This window comes from Rhinoderma darwinii, chromosome 10 (genome assembly GCF_050947455.1).
Source record: "Rhinoderma darwinii isolate aRhiDar2 chromosome 10, aRhiDar2.hap1, whole genome shotgun sequence".
NCBI classification, from domain to species: Eukaryota; Metazoa; Chordata; class Amphibia; order Anura; family Rhinodermatidae; genus Rhinoderma; species Rhinoderma darwinii.
The window spans coordinates 95,568,712-95,586,655 of NC_134696.1; the positions used below are offsets into that span (position 1 = coordinate 95,568,712).

Sequence of the window (17,944 nt, forward strand, 5' to 3'; positions counted from 1 at the left end):
ATAGGCCCGGGTGCCACACTGAGTCAAAGGCCTTCTTAAAGTCCACAAAACAGGCGTAAATCTTCCCATGCTTTGTATTGTGGACGTGGCTCTTGATGAGGCTGCGCAGGGTGTAGATGTGGTCAGTGGTGCGGTGGTTTGGCATGAACCCAGCTTGGCTTTGGTGGAGGACATTGTGCTGGGTGAGGAAGCTGAGGATTCTCTTATTCAGGATGCTGCTGAACAGTTTCCCCAGGTTGCTGCTGACACATATCCCTCGGTAGTTGGCCGGGTCGTACCTGTCCCCACTCTTGTGGATTGGTGTTATAAGGCCTTGGTTCCAGATTTGCGGGAAGTAGCCGGCACTCAGCACTATATTAAATAGTTTGACTATTGCGGCCTGTATTTCTGGCGGGCTGTGTTTTATCATTTCTGGTGAGATTCTGTCTAGGCCGCTGGATTTTTTACACCTTATGTCTGAGGTTCTCTCTGTTACTTCTTGCAGTGTTATTGGTGTATCCAGGGGGTTTTGAGAATCTTTAAGTGTTTCCTCCATCGCCTTCAATTTTGATATTATTTGTTTTTGTTCTTGGCTTTGTTCTTCTTTCGGGATATCTTTGTAGAGGTCCCTGAAATATTGGAGCCAGATGTTGCCATTTTGAATATGAAGGTTGTTTTTCTTGCAATTTTTGCCCATGTGTTTCCATAATTCCCAGAACGAGTTGTCATGGAGGGCATCTTGGAGTTGGGTAAGTTTGGTGGAGATGTGCCTTTGTTTTTTCTTTCGGAGGATGGTCTTGTATTGCCTCTGTATGTTGCTGTAGGCCTCCTTCAGACCGGTGTTGTTTGGGTCTCGGTGCTTCTTATTTGAGGCATTTCTTAGGGTCTTCCGTACTTCTTTGCACTCACGGTCAAACCAACCGTTAGGATGTATTTCTTGTGGCCTCTTGTAGTCACATCTTTTCAGGTCAGACTTCTCTGCCATGGTATAGAATATATTATTGAGGTCATTTACGGCCTGATTGACCCCTCCTGGGCTTGTCTCATACACCTTGTTGTAGAGGTTGTGAAGCATCTCCTGCACTTCTGGTCTGTTCATTGTCTCTTTATATTTTATAGTTGACGTTTTGGACCATTTATAAGATGGGGGCAGGTTGAAGAGGCCGGTTTGATGTGGTTTTTGTGCAGATGGTTTGGTTGTGGATTTGATGTACAGAAGTAATTGGTTGTGATCTGACAGGTGCGTTTGTGGAGTGACTATGAGTGCGCCAATGTTTGCGGGGTCCATGTCCGTGATGGCATAGTCTACTACACTGCTGCCTACATGGGAGTTTAGTGTATACCTTCCTAAAGAGTCTCCCTTGGTGCGGCCATTCAGTATGTGGAGTCCTAAGCTTCGACATAGATTCAGTAGTTTTTTCCCGCTTTTGTTGACGGTGCTGTCATAGCTGTTTCTCTCTTTCTGTAGGGAGTTATGACAGTCGGCCTCTGCTCCAAAGATGAAGATATTTCCATCATTGGTCAGGTAGTCTTTATCTCTCCCCGTTCTTGCATTGAGGTCTCCGTAGATGAGAACGCTGCCCAGGGTCTGGAAATGGGCGGCTTCCCTTTGTATAATCTCAAAGCTGTCTGGGTTGGAGTACGGGGACTCTGGCGGTGCGATGTACGTTGCGCAGAGATACATGTCAGACTGAGAGGTGAGGATGGAGCTGCCTATTCTTATCCAGATGTGGCTGTCTCCTCGCTTCACGGCTTTGATCTGCTCATGGAGCTCCTCCTTGTACCAGACTAATATTCCTCCTGAACACCGACCCTGCTTGATGTGTTTATTTTTCAGGGCGGGGACAGAGATTTCCCTGTATCCAGTGGGCACCAGGGACTCATTCTCTGTCCTAGTCCATGTTTCCAGGAGGATTTGTATATCGATATTTTTCAGTCTTTGGATGAAGTCTGGATCGTTAATTTTGCATCCAAAGGCTGAGGCGTTGAGGCCTTGAATATTCCAGCTGCTGATTATAAAGGACGTCATTGTGTGTCCATATACCTTGTAATGAGCGGCGCTGTGTAGGACGGGCTGGAGATGTGACTGTTGGATGTGTTGTAGATGTTCTCGTGTTGTACAGTCACATTAGTTTTTTACATAGAGTGCTGAGCAGGGTCTTTAGCATCTCCATGTCTCTGCTCTGCGTGTCTCTGTGTGAGGCAGGGGGTTTCCTCCATGTCTCTGCTCTGCGTGTCTCTGTGTGAGGCAGGGTGTTTCCTCCATGTCTCTGCTCTGCGTGTCTCTGTGTGAGGCAGGGGGTTTCCTCCATGTCTCTGCTCTGCGTGTCTCTGTGTGAGGCAGGGGGTTTCCTCCATGTCTCTGCTCTGTGTGTCTCTGTGTGAGGCAGGGGGTTTCCTCCATGTCTCTGCTCTGTGTGTCTCTGTGTGAGGCAGGGGGTTTCCTCCATGTCTCTGCTCTGCGTGTCTCTGTGTGAGGCAGGGGGTTTTCTCCATGGCTTTTGCCTCTGTTGGTCTGACCTTGGGTAAAGGGGTTTTTCTCCTGGGTGTAGTGAGGTGTGTGGAGTTTGAGGTCTTTTCATTGTTAGTGATGTCTCCATGTTTTGGCTTTGGCTGGTGTGGGGTCCAGGTCTGGGGGGTCTGTTCAGCACAATGTCTTTCAGTTCTTTGGCCAGAAGGCTGACCCCTCGTTTGTTGAGGTGTTTGTCATCATACAGGTGGTGCTGCTCTATGGAGGGGTGTTGTGCCAGGCTGATGTTTGACATTGAGCTGATGTTCGCTGCCAGCTTTGTGTTGATGGCCTGGGTGATCTCGTTGGGTACATCTTTTCTTGGGAGCACGGATGATATAATTATTTTACTGTCAGGGAACTTTTGTTGTGCCGTCTTTGCTAGTTGGGTCAGTTGTTCTGCAATCTGCTGTTGCTGGTCTTGGAGGTTGTTTGTACCCGTGTGTATAATGAGATGGTTTGGATTGGTAAAATGTGGGTTATTGATGACTGATGTGACTTGTTGGATAGTTGCACAGTGAATTTTACTGACCCTTTTTCCTGGGAAGAGTCGCCGTGAATTAAGGTATTTGCCATTTGAGTCAATTATTAGGACAGTATCAGGACATTGTGACTTGCGGGTGGCTTGTCTGATGCTTGTGTCCTGGGTCCTGCTTGGTGGTGTTATGTGGTGCTGCTGTGGTTCTGTGCTGGAGGATTGGTTGGCGGTCGGCTTTGTACCCACTTGTATCGCTCTGTTTTCTCCTAGTTTGTTTTCATTAATTTCAGGAATATTTATTGGGTTTGGGTGATTTGATGTACTAGCGCCCTGGTCATTGGCAGTCCTTATGTCAGCGCTCTCCCTTGCTCCTAGACTTTGTGTTTGTGGTTTTAGATTTTCTATCTCTAATCTGAGCTTTGTATTTTCTTGTTGCAGCTCTCGGAGTGTACATTGTATTTCCTGCAGAGCTGATGCATGTTCACACTTCAGTTTGTTTATCTCTTTAATTACTTGGTCATTTGTGTTTTTGTCACCGAGATTTCTTTGAAGTTCTTCTTTGAATTGTACAAAGTCTCTTTCTAATTGAGATAAACAGTCTCTGAGGGTGTCGGGTGAGGGGTGTGGGACATTGGGACATGGGGCAGCGGGGGTGTCGCTGGAGATTGTCTCTGTATGTCCATCTCTGGTCTGGGTTGCTGGAGTTTGTTGTTCTTTGTAAGTTTGGGCCTGGTCTTTAATATGATGAAAGATTTCTTGGAATTCCTCTAGCTTGTCCTCATTGCCTTGTATGAGAACGTTGCCGTTATTATATAGACTTATGGTAAGAGTAATACTCCCATCATTTCCTGGGTCTTTTATTCTGATCTGTCGGCCCTTATTGATGCCACACTTTGATATGTCCTTATAGTGCTGGCACAGGGCTGTGTGCCAGGCGGAGCGGTGCTCAGTGTAGAATAATACATTTGTTTTCCTCTTGACTTCTTCTTTAGAGGTAAAGTCCGCAAAAAGTGTCTCTGGATTGTGTCTGATTGTGGCATGTTTTACTGCTTTCCTCGCTTGAATGCTCCTCTGCTCTTCGGAGTATGTGATCTCCAAGGTGCCGGACCCCCTGTTGTCTGAATCTTCTATCCCAAACTCCGTCTTATGGACATTTACTTTATTCTGCATTTCTTGTTCTAAGTTGTGATTTTCCATTTTTAGATAAATCCTTATATCTATGGTGTTTTCTCTCTAGTTGGATTGTGTTGGTGTTGCAGGAAGTTCTTACCTTTTGGATGCTCAGTTCTCTGGACTCGGTCAGACTTGATGTTCTCTGCTGCAGTCTGTCCTCTAAGCAAAATTCTTGTTTTTTCTTTCAAATCTTTACATTTCTTATTTTTCATGAAGAACTTTTAGTCCTGCTTCCTCCTGTCTTCCATGGAGTCTGTATTATCCAGGTTATGCCTTACAGTTTGCTCATTACAAGGTATATATTGATGTAGACTCAGGAGCTCATGTTCAGTGCTGCTTACTCCTTGGGAACCTATCTATCTATCTATCTATCTATCTATCTATCTATCTATCTATCTATCTATCTATCTATCTATCTATCTATCTATCTATCTATCTATCTATCTATCTATCTATCTATCTATCTCATATCTATCTATCTATCTATCTATCTATCTATCTATCTATCTCATATCTATCTATCTATCTATCTATCTATCTATCTATCTATCATCTATCTATCTATCTATCTATCATCTATCTATCTATCTATCTATCTATCTATCTATCTATCTATCTATCTATCTATCTATCTATCTATCTATCTATCTATCTATCTATCTATCATCTATCTATCTATCTATCTATCTATCTATCTATCTATCTATCTATCTATCTATCTATCTATCTATCTATCTATCTATCTATCTATCATCTATCTATCTATCTATCTATCTATCTATCTATCTATCTATCTATCTATCTATCTATCTATCTATCTATCTATCTATCTATCTCATATTATCTATCTATCTATCTCATATCTATCTATCTATGTATCTATCTATCTATCTATCATCTATCTATCTATCTATCTATCTATCTATCTATCTATCTATCTATCTATCTATCTATCTATCTATCTCATATCTATCTATCTATCTATCTATCTATCTATCTATCTATCTATCTATCTATCTATCTATCTATCTATCTATCTATCTATCTATCTATCTATCTATCTATCTGTCTCTATCTATCTGTCTATATGTCTGTCTGTCTGTCTGTCTGTCTATCTATCTCATATCTGTCTATAATCGATCTATCTATCATCTATCTATCTATCTATCATCTATCTATCTCATATCTATCTATCTATCTCATATCTATCTATCTATCTATCTATCTATCTATCTATCTATCTATCTATCTATCTATCTATCTATCTATCTATCTATCTATCTATCTATCTATCTATCTATCTATCTATCTATCTCATATTATCTATCTATCTATCTCATATCTATCTATCTATCTATCTATCTATCTATCTATCTATCTATCTATCTATCTATCTATCTATCTATCTATCTATCTATCTATCTATCTATCATCTATCTATCTATCTATCTATCTATCTATCTATCTATCTATCTATCTATCTATCTATCTATCTATCTATCTATCTATCTATCTATCTATCTATCTATCTATCTATCTCATATCTATCTATCTATCTATCTATCTGTCTCTATCTATCTGTCTATATGTCTGTCTGTCTGTCTGTCTGTCTATCTATCTCATATCTGTCTATAATCGATCTATCTATCTATCTATCTATCTATCTATCTATCTATCTATCTATCTATCTATCTATCTATCTATCTATCTATCTATCTATCTATCTATCCATCTATCTATCTCATATCTATCTATCTATCTATCTATCTATCTATCTATCTATCTATCTATCTATCTATCTATCTATCTATCTATCTATCTATCTATCTATCTCATATCTATCTATCTATCTATCTATCTATCTATCTATCTATCTATCTATCTATCTATCTATCTATCTATCTATCTATCTATCTATCTATCTCATATCTATCTATCTATCTATCTATCTATCTATCTATCTATCTATCTATCTATCTATCTATCTATCTATCTATCTATCTATCTATCTATCTATCTATCTATCCACCTATCTAATATCTATCTATCCACCTATCTAATATCTATCTATCCACCTATCTAATATCTATCTATCAATTGATCAATAATCTATCCATCCATCCGTGTCATATCTATCTGTATATAGTATTTGGATGAAATTCGCATATGTTCTTCTGCCAAATTTTGATAAATCTGTCAGCAAAATGATACTTTTTATTTGACCCTTTCTTGACTCTATAAGATTATAGTGCTCCAGGGGTGTCACCCATCATCCACACTTGCTCCGGCCTGAACATCTTCATACAACTATTCTGTAAACTATGAGACCCCCAAACCAATCCCTTTAATCAGCATCTTAGAAGATAAAGCGCTCACCTGAAGTTACACAAACAACCAGGAATATCAGGACGTTGACTGTCGATCTCATCCTGAGGGGCAACGTTCTCAGCTCGGAAGCCACAATATATTCTGGGAGTAATATCTGTGTATTATAGATGAGTCGCTGTGAGTCCACCCCCTGGGTGATCGCTGATTACGGGAGCGGGACCTAAGAATGAGGTAAAAACAGGTTTTTTAAGGTGTGTAGACATCAGGTATCTCACAGAGGGTTACATTCCACAGATATGACAGTTACAGACTTTTATCTTTAACTCTTTCACTGCCACATTTTGGTGCAAATTGTATCGTATGTGTCCCATGGCCATAATAATTGGGCACACTTCTATATATTGGGGTCCAAATGCCAAAAATGAATCATTGCGCTGCCCGGCATAGGACATAGAACATTGGAAGGCCTGAACTAGATGGAAAATGGGTAGCAGGGTGATCATGCAAAATTCTGCAACTTTCTAATATACTTTGTGTATGAATTCCGCAATATTTTTTACAGTTGTCGCTTACTGTCAGTGAATAGAAACACCTGAAAATCTGTCCTTAGGGACGTAGATAGCAAGTGCTCTGTGCCAAGAAGCCATTCTGTCTCAGCTAGGGTATTTACATACAGGGGTAAGGCATCAATGTGATTCTTTTGCACTGGGGAAATGAAAGCCTAGACTTGCCTCTGCCTGTCCTGATTATGTGCGCTTAAAGGGGTGTAGTCCGGAGCAAAGCTATAGTGAGTGCAGAAATATCAGTCACACCCGGGCCCTGGTTCCTGTGGGGGCCCAAAGGATCCTTTGCCAGATAAGAAGACAAAAAAATATAGGCAGCGGACTTCACCTGTTTTATGACATCCTGTGTCTATTGCCCCATTGGTAGCAGCTGCAAATAGCTCATGTATGCTAAGATTTGCAGGGCAATAACGGAGGATTTGATTTCCAGCAGCCTTACAAGTCATGTCTATTAGGACATATGAATATAATAGAGAGCATTCTTCTGCCCGGGACCCCCTCTAAGGGCCGGAGCGTGGAATTGCTATATAGGAGCGGCTCCCTCGTCTATATATGTTACATGGTCCCCCATTCATTAGACCGGCCGGCATGTAACACTACATTTCCCCTACAGATATGTATGGCTGGTCTTCCCCCAGTGATAGCTGATGGCTGTTTTTGGGGGTTTCTTTATGAGATTATCTTTTTAGAAACAGAACTTTTTCTTTAAAGTGTAAGTAAACTTTCAGAAAACTTCTGACATGTCATAGTGTCATGTCAGAAGTTTTGATCGCTGGGGTCCAAGCATGGAGTCCCCCACCTATCGCTAAAACGAAGCGGCAGAATCCCTCGGGTGAGCCCTGAGCCACTTGATTTCTGATCACCTTTTCTCGGAGAGCCGAGCAGTCGTTGTAAAGCCTCAATAGAAAGTCTATGGGTCCGTACACCGCTAGCTCCGCTTTCCGAGAAAAGCCGATCAGAAATGGAGCGGCTCAGCGTTCACCCGAGCTTCGTTTGAGCAATCGGTGGGGGTCTCAGTGCTCGGACACCCAACTGATCAAAACTTCTAACATGTCACTATAACATGTCAGAAGTTTTTTGAAAGTTTAGTTACGCTTTAAGACCTTGCTTGTCCCGGGGCTGGGACTGGAGAACATGACACTAGAAGAATGTAGTGATTAGTAACACAGACTGCACCCAAGGTCACAAGTCCTTGTTCTTGTCTCAGTCTGACCTCAGAGCTTACATTTATTATTAACTTTTTCTTACGCAGTACTGTATACGGCCAACCCCCCGCAGTATGATTCATATTAGAAGACTTAAATATAAGTCCTCCTCTTATTGGGATGTAAAAACTTCTATTCAGCCATTTCTTACTGATATATTTTTTGGGGAATGCGGGTGGCAGCCAGTATGAACGCCATTACAATTCCACTGAGGGGTTAAAGGTTCCTCTCTTTTAATAACTTTTATTCTGCCCTGATGTACACCAACATAGGTAAATAGTAAATAGTAGGAAAAAGGGATGGGGATAAGAAAAAAGAAGGGCAAAAGTTACTTGGATCATTCGATCTCTTATAATATAAAACCGGCACCAGAAGGCAGATTATGCCTGCCAAGGGGATATATGGCGAACGATCCCTCTGTTGCGAACACCAAAAATTTATTTTCAAATCCCATTAATATTTCTATTGTGATTTTTATTTTTTTTAAATATTTTGATGTGGTTATAAAGTCAAATATTATTCACCTCATGAGCTGCCACTGGTACTTCCAATAGCAAGCAGAGGTGAATACAGAAATAAAAATCGGAATAGGAGGAAAGGCTGGGTTCTAAATTTGAGGCTGTATCCCTAATAATACAAAAAACTTTGTGCATGGTAACACTGCTGTAAATGTATCAGCAGCGTTTATTGAGACCATACAGCAGCTACTGAGCGATATAAACTGCTACATAGTGTCATTTTAACAAGCAGAGATACAGAAGCAGCGCACATGTAACCACAATGATTTTGTGCTTGGTTACATTATTGCAGATTATATCAGCAGTGATTGTGGAAACCATGCAGATGCTCCTTGGAGATATAACCTGCTATTAAAGGGGTTTTCCACTTTATGAAAATTGATGACCTATCCACCAGATAGGTCATCAGTATATGATCGGTGTGTGTTCCGACACACGAACCCTGCACCGATCCGCCACTCCAGGCGCCTGACGATGTTGACGGAAGCAGTTGGCTCCGGTCAGAGTATAGCGGCTGAGCTGCAGTACTGTTCAAGTGAATAGGAGCTGAGATGCAGTTCTGCCGAACGGCCGCTATGCAGTGGTCAGAGCCATCTACTTCCGGCTCCAATTACAGCATCCCGCTCCAAACATCCGGTGCACGGAGGCAGCAGGAGTTGCGGATCGGTGCGGGTTCCAGATGTCGGACATGCACCGATCATATACTGATGACCTATCCGGTCATAAGTATATGATCAAGTGTGATGTCCGAGTGTGATGCGTAGTCGACTACGCTATTGATTCCGTCAAAACGACGGAACCCCTGCACAACTGAGAAAAATGGAAACCATTAGCACCGGATACGTCACCATTGAAATCAACGGTGATGGAAACGGAAACCTTTGGTTTCCGTTTGTGTCAGCCAGGATCCCGTTCCGACAGAAAGCTCCGACGGAACGTCGGAACAGGACCCTAGCGCAGGTGTGAACGAAGCCTTAGCTACACTGAGTGCATTTACATAACATCACACTCGATCAAGAAGCTCCCTGCTCATGCTGCGGTTACATGTACGCTGCTGCTGCTATGTCTCTGCCTGTTAGACTGGATTCACACAAGCACATTACGTCCATAAAGAATGGCACGCATTTCGGCCGCAAGTCCCGGACTGAACACAGTGCAGGGAGCCGGGCTCCTAGCATCATAGTTATGTACGACGCTAGGAGTCTCTGCCTCGCTGCAGGACAACTGTCCCGTACTGTAATCATGTTTTCAGTACGGGACAGTAGTTCCACGGAGGGGCAGGGACCCCTAGCATCGTACATAGTACATAGGTCAGTAGTTTTGATCAGTATGGGTCCGAGCACTGAGACCCCCACTGATCACTAAAACGAAGTGGCAGAAGCTCTCGGGTGAGCGATGTGCCTCTAGGTTTCTTTTGGTGCGGTGTACAGGCTTAACAGAAAGTCTACGAGTCCGTGCACCGCTTGCTCGGCTTCCCTATGAAAGTCCACCAGAAACGTAGAGGAACATCGATCACCTGAGCGCTTGTGCAGTTTCGTTTTAGTGAGGGTCTCAGTGCTCGGACCCCCAATGATCAAAACTTCTGACATGTCAAAAGTTTTATTAAAGTTTATATAATCTCCCAGGTTTCCATTGTTTAAAAGGAATGTATCCTCTTTTTTTGCCAATCAAACACTAGACTGAAATCTATAAAAAAAATTCTAAACTTTTTTTATATTATATATATATTATAACATTTATATTCTAACCTTTTAAAAAACAAAGGACACACAGTATGAACACTGCCAAGTCGGCTTCACATTACAGCATCATGCACTCAACCAATTCCATTTTGTGGACCGCAAAACACGGATCCTAGTGGCTTCTATGTGCTGTCCGTTTTTTTTTGCAGACTCATACACTAGAATGGGTGAGATGGACTGTGTACATGAGCCCTAAAACAGATGACAGAATGAGTAAAAGACTAAGGCCTTATGCACACGACCGTGTTCGCTTGATATACGGACCGTATTTCCCAGACCGAACACAGTTCAGGGAGCCGGGCTCCTAGCATCATAGGTATTATGTATGACGCTAGGTGTCCCTGCCTCCCCGCGGGTCTACTGTCCCATATTGAAACATGTTTTCAATACGGGACAGTAGTCCCGCAGGGAGGCAGTGATTCACAACATCGTACATAACTATGATGCTAGGAGCCCGGCTCCATGAACTGTTTTCGGTCCGGGAAATGCGGCCGACATGCGGTCCGTATATCAAGGACCAAACACGGTCGTATGCATGAGGCCTAAGACAACAAATAGTAAAGAGCAAATAATTAATTTGCATAGTAGACCAGTAGTGTATATCAGAAAGAGAAATCTTATAAACAGGTCGGTTGAGACAGTACACCAATCCTGAATGGGGTCGAAAAAGAGCCACCGGTAAGACAGGTACGTATGTCTATGTACCCATTAATACAAACAGGTATCAGATCTAGCCACAAACTCTACTAACAAGAACAATATTAGTAGTGGGTAAGGATGGACGGTTGTCCAGCGAGAGGGGCTCTAAAATCTAAATCTAAATAAGTAATAAGATATAACATTGTGCTGGAGTGAATAAAGATCATCAACTCGAGGTCCTAGATCATTGAGATTTATTCACGAGCCATTCATTTCGAATTTGAGAAAAAGTGTGGTGAGTTCTACGTTCCCAATTTGAAAGTTCTTTGTCTAGCAATTTGCTGTACTTTATTCAACCTATGTAAGACCGTGGCAGATTTGGTTTATTTCCGATATAATGGGATCAACAGACGAGTCGTAACTAGTAAGAACGTCGTCAGTTTTGGAGATCTTCCTGCCGGTATATCACCAAGAATAAAGGCCACGAGGGCTATTTCCGGGGTTGTTGGGAGTTTTGTACCACAGACTATGTTAAAGGGTTATGTGGGGTACAAAAATTATTAGCAGTGTGGTCACTGCAGTATGTGATACACTCGTTAATATACATTCCGGTCCCACGTCGCGATGATTCTGAGATTTTCAGAGGTTTTTATAGCGCTGCCGGGGGACCAGAAGTCTAGTTGCACAGACTTCTTAGATGACGATACAACTCTTCGTCATGTGACCAGCCCCGCTGTAATCTATGTAATCGCTGTACTACTGCTACTGATTGTACATAGAGCACAGCGGGGCCAGTCACATGACAAAGAGGCGTATCATCATCAATGAAGCCTGTACAACTAGACTTCCGGCCCCCCGGCAGCGCTAGAAAAATCTATTAAGATCTCAGGATTCAGCGTGATGGGGACCGGAAAGTAATGGATGGACACAGGCTGAAAGCCTAAGGGAAGACCAGCATGACCAGGGGGATAGAGACGAAAAGGTTAATTTTAAGAGGGAGGAGTAGGAGAGTGAGTTACTAATGAGTTAGAGGGGTGGCTTTAAGGGGCGAGGTCAGGGGATATATAGGGTGAGCAGGGGACTTGAAAGTCATTGACCGGAAGACAGCATAGAAATTTGTGCCGCCCTGCCTCTGCGTTTTCTTAGTGTGGTTCCGGTTTTGCTCTTTCTTTTCTCTTTTTTTCAGGGGTATATGGCTGTGGGTGTCTTGAAGGAAGAATCATGGTGGCTTTGGTGGCGGATCGGGGGTCCTTGGAGTTGGTGGTAAATTGGTGTGGGGGGGATTCATCGTGGGTATGGTCCCTCCCAAATTATACAATTGCTTAGGAATCTGACTTATTTTGGGCTCCTGCTCGGTGGTGTCCCGGGGAGTGGTTTACACATATTACAAGCCAACTGCGGTTTATAACGGTGCTCCTGAGCCTGTGGTGAAACGGCTGGGGGTAAATATACTATATGGTGGGCAGTTTGGGGCCAGATTTTTGAAGCAACTAAGGACTCCCCTTTCTCATTGTTTATTTATACAAAAGGATTGTTATTTGATGTATGTTTTTGTTAATAAGTGGCTGCTCTGGCCGAATTTCTCCAACTTAATGTCTCGGTGTGTTTTACTGGTGGGGTAAGTTGGGGGTCACATAGGGGGCCATAGTTACAGTAATAGAATATAAACATATTGACTGGACGAGCTCTGGAATCCCATGGTCATGTATATTAGGAGTGTATCACATACTGCCGTGACTACACTGCTAATCATTTTTGCTCCCCACATAACCCCTTTAATGTGTTTAAAGATTTGTTATCAGAACGTCAAGAGCCCCGGACGCTGCCACCAGATGTAGGACTTGTCTAGATTTTTATTTAATCTCCAGCAAATGTCATTCGTAGAATCAAACATCTTTTTCAGTTTAACAATATCACCTGGAAAGTGCCGTATAAGAATTTTTCCTGGATTTTGATGCATCGAGAAGTCATTTTGGGAACTCTTCACATTGAGGCTATGTCTGTAGTGGAAAATTGACGTTTTATATCTATTTCCCACTTTTTTTTTTTATAAAGTACGGCACCTGGTGATACAATCTGTTTGCTTATTTTCTAAATCAGTCTCCTAGGTGCCAGTGTACAAAGTTTCTGAAACCATGATAAGTCTCTTTGCAGACCTGTGGGAAGAAGAAAAGTGCGTATATGTTTGCAGATAAGGCTGTGTTGTAATGTATTAGGTTATTCGGTAGTTAAAAAACAGAGAGGAGCCCTCTTGATCTAAAATGTCTAATGTGAAACGGGCAGCGTTTGATAACCTGGATCTAGGGCTAGGATGCAGTCTTTTTTGGGTGTTTTTATTATTATTATTATTATTATTATTATTATTATTATTATTATTATTATTATTATTATTATTATTATTATTATTATTATGGGGTTAGATGTTTTCCCTGAGCTACTACAATAACAGCTCCAGAGATTTTTTTTTTTTTACAGCAGTCGCCTGTACATAAGAAAAAATGACTTTATAGAACTCCAAGGAATCACTGATAAACATTTGTGTTTAGTGATGAATTACATTATCTGTATTTAGAAGAGTATGATGCACAGGGGAAAATTGTGTTTTAAAAGTCTCCATTTATAGGGAATAGTGGGTCTCATGGTTTCTGGGTTCCTAGATTGTGGTATTGTAAAGTTGCCCATGAGGTCCCTAGAACACAGCCCTTGGGAAATTTTACTTGTGGGGACACTTGAAGGTTATCGGGCACCAGCAGAGGTGTAAGTTAAAGCTCATGGGTCCCAATACAAAATCTGTAACAAGCCCCCCCCCCCCCCACCTACCATGTGGCATTTATATTAATGGTGTTATTTTATGTGGCAGTGGGACTTTTATGCCCCTTTAAGCACCAGGGCCCGGGTGTGACTGCTGCTTTTCCAACCCCTATAGCTACGACCCAGAGGTACCAGGAAGAGACACAATAAAAGATCCACCTAAAGGAAAGCGTTAGAAAAGCAGTGACAATAAGTGAAAAAGAAAGCAGCGTAAGAAAAGGAAGGAGTAGGGGAAGAACTAGAGGTAAGGGGGAAAGAAGAAGAATAAAAGGTAGGAAAGATGGGAAGGTGGGGAAGAAAAGTAAGACTGGAATATGAGAAGAAAGAGAATATAGATAGGAAGGAGGGGACAAAAGGTAGGTGCAGAGAAGGTTGGAAGAAGGAGAAGAAGGGTAAGAAGGGAGGGTGGGAAGCAGGGGAATCAAGGTAAGCCTATAAGTTGGGAAGAAGGAGAAGAAGGGTAAGGCAGGTGGGAAGTAGTGGAAGAAAGGTAAGACTGGAAGGTCAAAAGAAGGAGACGAGGGGTAAGAAAGGTAAACCTATAAGGTGGGGAAAAGGAGGAGAAGGGTATCAAGGAATGGTGGGAAGGAGGTTAAGAAAGGTAAAACTGGAAGGATGAGAAGTAGGAAAAGTAAAGGGGAAGAGGAAAAGGAAAAGGAATAGGGAAAAAGAAAATAATGAAGATGAATTATCAAGGGTGTGAAGGAAGGAGGAAAAGAATAAGAAGAAAGAATGGGACGGAGAAGAAAAGTAAGAATGGAGGATGGGACAGGAGAAGAAGGGTAAGAAGAGAGGGTGGGAAGGGGAAGAAGAGTATAAAGGGAGAGTAAGTAAGGAGAAGAAGCATCAAAAGGGAGGGTAGGAAGGAAAAGGGTTAGAAGGGAGTGTAGGAAGGAGGGGAAGTTAGGGAAGAAGGGAGGATATTAAGAAGCGTGAAAAGAAAGAGTAAGAATGAGAAGAAGAGTAAGAATTTAGGAGAAGAAAATGAAGGGAGAGTAAGAAAGAGGAGAAGAAGCATTACAAGGGAGGGTAGGAAGGAGGAGAAGCAGGGTAAGAAGGGAGCATAGTAAGAAGGATGGAAATAAGGGAAAATAGTATGAAGCATGAAAAGAAAAAGTGAAGGGAAAGAAGAAAAAACAAGAATAATAAGGAAAAAGATGGAGAAGATGATGTTGAAGAAGTGGGCAGAGTCCTCTCAATTTGTCTCATTGCTTTTCGATTTTTTTTATTATTTGTATGTTTACTGCTCCTTCTGGTTGGAAAGCACTGTGGAATATGTTGGTGCTTTAGAAATAAAGGTTATTATTATTATTATTCTTTACAGTTCATGAATACTGTACTGCTGTAATCTGTTAACACTCAACAGTGTAATTACAAAGGAAGCAGAAGGCAAAAAGTGAAATGACAGCATAAAATAAAAGGCATCTTGGTAATAACAATAATGAGTAATTATTGTCCAAATTACAGGTTCTTTTTAAGAGGCTGCATAACAATTCAGTATATTTTGCTCTGAAATGTATAGTAATAATTGTTTCTTCCACCAGATGGTGAGCAATAACATCAGAACTTGAGAAGCTTTGCAATACAGGGATATCCAAGCATATAAGGGCTTGTGCACATCATGTTTTTGCCCAACATGTAACGTATACGCTGGTTAAAGCTCCCGACCTATACGTTAAATGTAGGCTGTGACTAAACGCACTAACAGTGGCATCCACAATGGCAAACAACACCGAGAACATTTATTTTCCATTGACTTCCATGATTCTTGTCAATACCTAAGCCAAGGTTTTATGTTGCATTGAAGCAGTTACTTTGATCTCCTTTAAGTTGTAAAACTTTTGCAGAATCATTGGCCTTAGAATATGATGAAGGACATTATAATCCATTTCCCGCTGCGGCAATTAAACTAATTCAACAGAAAAAAAGGAAAATGTGAAGAAGCAGGAAATTAACATTTACTGATTAGCATTGCAAGTTCATTGGATTCCTATAGAGTGCTTGAATTGAGGATTTCAGCCAAATAAACCACCCCATGTATTATTGGGGCTTTTGACAATAACTTTTTGTTAGAAACATCCACAAAAAATAAACAGAACATAGTGATCCCCACCGATCGGCCGTAATCTGTGGTGTAGCCAGTGTTTAGTTCTCCAGCGCCACCAGAGGAGAAATAAAGCATTACATGTTACCCATTAAAATTAATGTAGAAGAACTGAATTTACAGTATATTTACATGCAATAAAACCACAAATGATGATATCACAATAAGGGGTAACATATTAAAAACCGAGGTCTACTATATATAACAAACTTAGCTGTGCTACACATGTTCTCTTGTGGAACAAAAAAACTCATAACACTGTCCTAATAAAACTTTCCAAAACTATTATAATACAATGAAACTTCTTTGACATGACCATCCACAAATTATGGTAAGGAATGGTCTTTGAGAAGGGTCGGTGATAAAGGATTTGGAAATCCATTACAAAAAAAAAAATCTGGAGATCTAGATCAGGGTGGTCTCCTCAAATAGGGGAGGTAATTCTTCCATTGTAATAAATGCTAAAGAATCTCTTTGGCAAGGTTGGCAAGATGAGAGAGGCCCCTAATGAAAATCCATTTTGTTGTGCTTCTTCATACCCTCCCCCCATCCTCTTGAGATGGTTGGCACCAGCTTTTGTTCAGCCTTGTCCTTTACATACTTTGTAGGAATGAGGGGCGCCATGACCCCTGAGCATGTTCCCCATCCCTTTGTTTGTGCAATGCCTGGGGATAGTAGTACTGCAGATGTTCACCTGCCGATGATGATAGGGTGCCGATGATGATAGGGTGCCGATGATGATAGGGTTTTCTGCCTACCTGGAATAGGATTGCCCTGTCTATGAGCCCCAGATGCAGTGACAGACTAATTCTAGCAGTTTGAAAAGCTAAAAAAATTTAAACGTTTTTAAAAAAAAATAAAGGATTCAATAATTAATGGAATTAAAATATATTCCCTTTAATAGCTCTCATACTATATTAAAGTAGAACGTAGGTTCACCATGATTGTAGGCTGGGGGCTCTCAGAAAGTGGATAAAAAAAAATCATACTGTTTACCCTGTGAACCTACCGTAATTTTTAAGAACTATCGACTGGCAGACATCTTGGTTTGATATACATGTCACCTGGGGTTCTATACAAGTAAGGCCTGTTTGATTAAAACCGGTCATGCAATCCAAACAATAACATGCAGGAGACAGAACATTATACAGAATATTGATCTTATTATAAAAAAAAAAAACACCTAAAATTACTGACACACTAGAATTATCTCTTCCTAAAAATAAATATACTGTATTTTTTATATATGGATAGATAGATAGATAGATAGATATGAGATAGATAGACAGACAGGCAGATAATAGATACTAGATAACTGACTATTTAAAGTTACATATCTATTGCTGTTACCGACCCAATCACAGGGCAGACGTCAGTACCTTGCAAACCCGGGCAATTGCCGAGGGGCACTACTCTTGGCTGGGGGCTACTCGGCCGATGGGTGCTGACGCTGCCAGGAGTAGAATTCCCAGCCAGAGCATTGCCTACGCTCTTGCCTGGGATTCTGCTTCTAGAGGGAGCCTTTGTCCAGGATCGGCATCCCCTCAGAGCGTTACCGAGCTCTGGCCAGGGATTCCGCTCCTGGAGAAGCCCCTGACATCACTATCGATCAATGGACAGTAACATCAGGGGCTCCTCCTGTAATGGAATCCCCGGCCAAAGCGTTGCCAATGCACTGGTTGGGGATTCCGGTCCAAGAGGAAACCCCTGACGTCACTGTCCATATATGACGCTGTCGTCATGGCTCCTCCAGCCGTGGAATCCCCAGCCAGAGCATTGCCAATGCTCTTGCCGGGAATTCCACTTCTAGAGGAAGCCCCTATTTAGTAGCGGTGTCACCCCAGAGCACTGCCCATGCTCTGGCCGTGATCCCGCTCCTGGAGAGCGCCCTAACA

At 41.8% G+C, this 17,944-nt stretch overlaps 1 protein-coding gene across 1 annotated transcript in view; it reads right to left on the reverse strand.

Moving 5' to 3' along the window:
• LOC142661587 (phospholipase A2 inhibitor and Ly6/PLAUR domain-containing protein-like) overlaps window positions 1-6,683 on the reverse strand; it is a 16,783-nt gene extending 10,100 nt beyond the window's left edge. The window contains exon 1 of the mRNA XM_075839012.1: window positions 6,516-6,683. Coding sequence (XP_075695127.1) covers window positions 6,516-6,567 — 52 coding nt within the window. The 5' untranslated portion in view covers window positions 6,568-6,683. The remainder of the gene's footprint in view (window positions 1-6,515) is intronic.
• Window positions 6,684-17,944: the final 11,261 nt, after the last annotated feature.